Source organism: Pundamilia nyererei, unplaced genomic scaffold, assembly GCF_000239375.1.
Source record: "Pundamilia nyererei isolate P.nyererei 1_Seehausen unplaced genomic scaffold, PunNye1.0 scaffold00038, whole genome shotgun sequence".
In the NCBI taxonomy this organism is placed as follows: Eukaryota; Metazoa; Chordata; class Actinopteri; order Cichliformes; family Cichlidae; genus Pundamilia; species Pundamilia nyererei.
The window spans coordinates 2,776,015-2,782,235 of NW_005187439.1; the positions used below are offsets into that span (position 1 = coordinate 2,776,015).

The window sequence follows — 6,221 nt, forward strand, 5'->3', positions numbered from 1 at the left end:
ATCTTTTTAATATTTTTTTCAGCAATTCTTCCCACCTTCTGAAGTCGATGCGAATGTCAGCGTGTCCGTTACGGACCTCGGTAAAGGTGAGCGGAGTGACGTCACTCCAGATCTTCGCTGCATCCCGAAAGACACCTCGAACCCTTTCCTCTCCAAACTGCCAAGGAAATCCATCAATCCTGCAGGAAATGAATAGAGGTGTTACATACACACATATGCACACACATGTGCACACACATACGCACACACAGGATGTACAGTAGCAAAGTGAGACCACCAGCCTTGCATCCCCCTTTTAATCAGATATCTTCAGTTGTCTCTTTAGCGGGGAGGTGTTCTTCTACCCTCAGGCTTGCTAACAAAACACTGCGGTAAAATCTCCTCCCTTTCCTTTTAGATAAAACCACCCAGTGTGATAACCCACAAAATAAAACCAAAAATCCCCAAAATATCACGCTTTACCAAGAAGACTGAAACGCTTCATAAACCATATGGACCAACACTGGCTTTACATCAAATCTCAATGTTGCTTCTGCGGTAAATGAGATTACTGTGACATATTATGGAAATGCACAGCTGTCTGGGGTTGGTATGAAGCAACAGCCTCTGGCAAGCAAAGCTTTGGACGTCTTCTGAATGCAGGAACATTTCCAACCACACCGACCAGAAAAACTGTAGCATCACCTCCAACTACACACAGTAACTACTGACACGAAACTGACCACTGAAACTAAAGAAACTGCAGCAATTAAACCAACTAGCAAACTACAGAAACATCTGTCAATAACCTACCCACTGTGATTACACAACTATACACAGTAATTACTCTGACTAACCCAATCACTGAAACTTTCTTTCGGATGCGTTCTTATATCCCGAGAGGTCACTATAGCAATGTTTGCCCTGGCACAGATTTTACACCGGATGCTCCTCCTGACGCAACCCTCGCAATTATCCATGGGAGCGGCCCTGGGAGCACACTGAGTACCCCATGAGGCTGGCGCTGTGTCTCCTCCCAGGGAGGAGCCACGAAGCGTTAATGTGTAAGGCAAATGTGCTAACCACTGCACCACTGCACCTACAGCAATTAAACCAACTAGTAAACTACCAGGAAACATCTGTCACTAAACTGCCCATTGCAGCTACAGAAATATCTGCACCTAAATACAGCAACGTCATCACCTTCAACTAAATACATGAACCCTCTTCGTGCAAACAGAGCAACATCTGCAACTAAAATACCTACTGTGACTACTGCAAGATGCACAACTATAAATGGCAAAAGCAACAGGTAAAGCAACCACTGCGAAAACAGAAACATCTGCAACCACACACTTAAACATCTCCAGCTTAAGTACCCACTGGACTACAGCAACATCTGCAGAGAGGCATAACTGCTGAAAACAAGCAGCAAGCTAGCCTGACTGTCCAATCATCACAGAATCTGCCGCGCAGCGCTAACAGTGCAGAAGTGTTAAACACCTGAATTTGGTTGTTACCATGGGTGTAAAAAGGAGATTACACCCTATTAACTGGAAGTACTCTAAAAGAAGACACAAATGTGGGGAACTTTAACAGGAATGGTACTTGAATTCTGTAAAGTATGATCTAGACTTACATGAGGTTTTCAATTACATGAGTAAAGTTTTTTAGAACTCTGTGAATACACAGAGAAGATTGCTCAGAGCTGTCAGGACGTGCTTAGCTTGTATGTAGCGCTCCTGGCTATATAACATTTTTTGGCACAGTGGTACCAGACCGCGCAACCTGACTGTTCATAATGAATAGCTTCACTGTAAAGAGTCCTCTCAAGCCACAAACTATGGTTTTAAACTTCCTATTGTGTAAAGACATTAAAATCTAAAATGTTCATTAATGTGACATATGAGTGGATGAAACCAGGCTAACTCTTCCATTGTTTAAGCTAAGCTGTCTTCTTCCACTTCTCTTGTCTACGGTGTGCTACAAGGTTCTGGTTTGGGGCCTTTTGTTGTTTCTGTTGTTTCCACTCCCTCTTTAGTACATTTCAAGCACTTTTATTTCCTATCAGTGCTGTGCAGATGATGCTGAATCTATTAAAAGTTGGATGGCAGATAATTTTATCCAACTTAATGATGAGGAACTCTAGGCCTCCTAACCACATTTGAAAAATCTTATATCAGGAACCTTGGTGTAACTTTTATTATTCTTTCTTTTATTTTTCAATACCAAACTGTCATAAAACACATAGGTACATATAGAAGTAATAATCTTTTCCTTTTTTATAACATACAAAAAAAAAACATAAATGGGATGAGTACCTGAATACCCCCCACTCCCTCCCAATAATGTAAAAATGAATATGTTATAGAGAAAATGAATTGACCCATAGAAAACAAAACAAAGTAAAAAAACAAAAAACAAGAAAAGAAATCAACAATAAGATAGTAGTACGTATCCTTATAGTTTAATATTAACATTAACATCTGCTAGCCTCAAAAAACAAGGTCTTAACATTAATCAATATTGATATAAATCTTAACCAATAGTAACAATATTAATATTAATATTAATGATTACTTGCTCCTCGGTCGAAACAAACTAATAATGCTGGAATATTTTTAAATAGAGTATTCTTATAAGGTAGAACAGCCACTGCTGGGAATAGCAGAAAAATTTGTACACTGTCATATGGTGGACTACAGAGAGATTTCTCGTGCTGGTAACTTTTCTAAGTATTTAAGTAAAAAATCTATCCGATGAGCCTCTGATGGAGAATTTTATCTTCTCCAATTTTAAGAGTCCTAAGATATCCTGTAGCCAGACTTTAATAATGGTGGCTGAGATGATTTCCACAACAACAAAATTCTTTTTCTAGCGATGAGAGATCTTGATGTAACTTTTGACTCAGCCTTCCTTTTGGATGCTCACATTAAGTCTCTGGCTCACTCTGGCTTTCATCAGTTGAGAAATATTGCCAAGCTGAATTCCACTGTGTCACATTCTGAATTGGAGATTCATTTATTCATGCCTTTATTTCATCACGTCTGGGTTTTTGCAATTCATTGTTCACGTCTTAACAAAACCTCCCTGGAACACGTGCAGGTTGTTCAGATTGCTGCTGTGAGACTTCTGGATAAGCTCCCCATTGCCTTTAGAGTCCACTTTAAGATTTTGACTTTTAGAGTTCTGCATGGACAAGCGCCAGTGTGGATCAGAGAAATTTTTCATCCATACGTCCCCAGCAAGTCCCTGAGGTCATGTGATCAGGGCCTGCTGGATGTGCAGCACAACAGACCGAGAGGCAAAGGAGACAGAGCTTTTGCAACAGACCTCTCTCGCTCTGAGCATGACATCTGTGCACTTGTTTTTGGGCAACTTTTTCTTACCCAAAGACTACAAAACTACAGTTGCTGTTAATTGTTGTAAAACTACAGCAACTAATACTGAAGCTACACCAATATTACAGTTAAACTACAAAAAAAATTAAACTAACCACTAAAATTCAAGCGACTGTGAAATATGGCAACTACAGCAGCTAAGCCAAATGCTGCAACCACAGTAACGCCTTCAACTGAACACGGCAATGGCTGCAACTAAAACCAGCAGAAAAGCAACATCTGAAACTAACCATCGCAACCATTTGTACCAAACAAATCAAAGCAACTACAGCAACTTAAAACCGAGCACATTAACGGCTGACAAAGCCCATCACTAAGAATTTAGTGCACTGCTTCAAGGAACTAATCGAGAAGACAGGACACGTTTCCATAATTTACAGTGGTCGTTATCAGCTCCTGTTCTTTGGGGGTTTTATGGAAAATATGGTCTTAATTTGGAGACACACAAGCAGTAAAAACTCCAGACATTCATCCCAATGACTGCCTTTTTAGTTTGCCCTCCAAATAGCGTAAAAAAAAACCTTAAACCTCGATGTGTGGGAAAAGAAATACCCACAGAGTGTTTACTGAAAAATGAAAAGTGTCTGATTCTGAATTTAGAGTGTCCATCCATCCATTCGCTTCCGCTTATCCTTTTCAGGGTCGCGGGGGGCGCTGGAGCCTATCCCAGCTGTCATAGGGCGAAAGGCAGGGTACACCCTGGACAGGTCGCCAGTCTGTCGTAGAGTGTATTTTTACAAATACAAAGTGTACAGGTATTGATCTGTTAAGAGACATCTACCTATATGGCTCAAATATTTTATACATTAGAAGATATATATAAATAAATCTAAATACGACCTAGGTACTTAGGTACTTGCTAAATAATAAATTATTCCCTTTAAAATACATATTTCAGTCTTTTGGACTGTCAGTGCGCCCCAGTGTGACTGTGGCTACAATGTAGCTGCCATCACCAGTGTGTGACTGTGACTGGAGCACTTTAAAAGAAGCAGGTGAAACTATCACAGCCCATGCTCTCAGACTTGGTGGAGAGCAGTGCAAAAAGAGAGAACTTTAGACTGCGTCGATCTGTTTCCAAATGAATGGTGTTGCTCTGTAACAGCTGGATAAATTGCTGTTTAATACCATAAACTGTATAAACATGGACACAGCTTCTGGGTTAAAAGCCAAAGATATACCTGAAGTGACTTAAACCAGCATTCTTCCTAAAGGGACGACTTCTTGTTTCCTTAGAAGTCCTGAAGTGAAGCAGTGACCACAGGAAACACTTTCCCTGTGGGTTTTATGATGTTTTTCTGTCTCCTTTACAGTCAAAAAGCAGCAGGGTTTGGTTTACTGTATGACTGACAAGTCATTACTCCATGTGTGTGCAACGTTTGTCACTGCGAACCTTTTACAACTTATTTTGCTTCCTTGCAGTAGACAAAATGTTTTTAACATAAGAAAGTTAAAGAATGAAGTCTAACATATATAAAAAAAGCAAACTCGTGGAATCTATCTCCCTTAACGCAGCCCTGCCATCCTTTAACCTTTTGCAGCCACCTGAGACCTCCTTTTCAGTTTATCTAAAAACCATTCAAGCAGTTACAACAACAGCGCTCTCAGCTGAGCCAGCTTGACTTCGGTGTCATGCCAGAGCTTGCCTCACAAGCTCAAAACGCTGGCTGGTTCTGAATAAAAAATAAACACAGGGCCTCATTAGCATGGCTCCACTCTCATATCAGACTCATTTACAACGGCTGGGGAGGAACGAGGGCCTTATTATGGTCATAACAGTGAGAGTTTGACGTAGTTGGGTGTTGCCTTGATCCTGGTAAACCACATCACTCCGTCAGGTGTCACCATGAGCTGGTCCTGTGAAGCAGAATCTAATTAGATTGTGGCCAGCGCTGCTATTAAAATCACCCTCCTACCTCTTGCTTTCGCTCTGCCTGTCTTCGTATAGTGTTAGGTTGAAGAATGAGTACAATGAAAGGGACACCGGGTGAGCCAGACAGAGAGGCAGCAGCCAGACCGCCAGACGCTCGATGGTGCCACGGCTTTAGATTAAAGAAAAGCACCACCCCTTTTTCTGAAGGTCAAGTTGACGACTGAAAGTGCTCTGTAGGTTGTGTAATCTTTGATTATTTTCCTTATGTTCTTAATCCAGTCTGTCTCAAGAGCAGGAACAAGATGTGAACACAGAGTGATGTTCATATGTTGAATGTGTATTTTCTCTCTTTTAGCTCTGCTGTTACTCTCTGCTAATGCTTAGATGACAAATTAAAGGAAAACAATCAAGACCACAATCAAAATGCTGCACCGCACGCAGTGTCCATCTTTTATATACAGTCTATGACAGGCAGCAAATAAGGACATGGGGGTATAGCTCAGTGGTAGAGCATTTGACTGCAGATCAAGAGGTCTCCGGTTCAAATCCGGGTGCCCCCTCTTTGAACAAGGACTGATTTAGTTATTTAATTGCTTAAGTTGAAAACAACCTTTCAAAGCTGGACCATTCGGCAGTTATGCCCAATATGGCCATATTGGGTGGTGCGAATTTCGCAGGGGTCAGCCAATCAGAAGAAAGTTCCCTTAAATGAGAAGCCTAAGATAATGTCACAGACAGTGGATAAAATGCAGCCTATCTGACTGAAAAACCAATGGATACTGGTTAATCAAAAGATAGCAATGCTCTAAACCAGTTGTGGGGAACTCCAGACCTGCAGGCTTTAGATGTGTCCTTGATCCAAAACAGCTGATTTAAATGGCTAAATGACCTCCTCAACATGTCTGGAAGTTCTCCAGAGGTCTGGTAAAGAACTAATCATTTGATTCCGGTGTACTGACCCAGGGTGA

General features: G+C 41.1%; 1 protein-coding gene and 1 non-coding gene across 2 annotated transcripts in view; one reads left to right on the forward strand and one right to left on the reverse strand.

Annotated features, from left to right (window-relative positions):
* Positions 1 to 6,221, reverse strand: part of LOC102193352 (stromelysin-3-like) — a 34,552-nt gene that overhangs the window by 11,423 nt on the left and 16,908 nt on the right. Inside the window, exon 3 of the mRNA XM_005730579.1 lies at positions 36 to 179. Coding sequence (XP_005730636.1) covers positions 36 to 179 — 144 coding nt within the window. The remainder of the gene's footprint in view (positions 1 to 35; positions 180 to 6,221) is intronic.
* Positions 5,742 to 5,813, forward strand: trnac-gca (transfer RNA cysteine (anticodon GCA)). The gene has a single exon. It is a non-coding gene; the product is annotated as a tRNA-Cys (tRNA).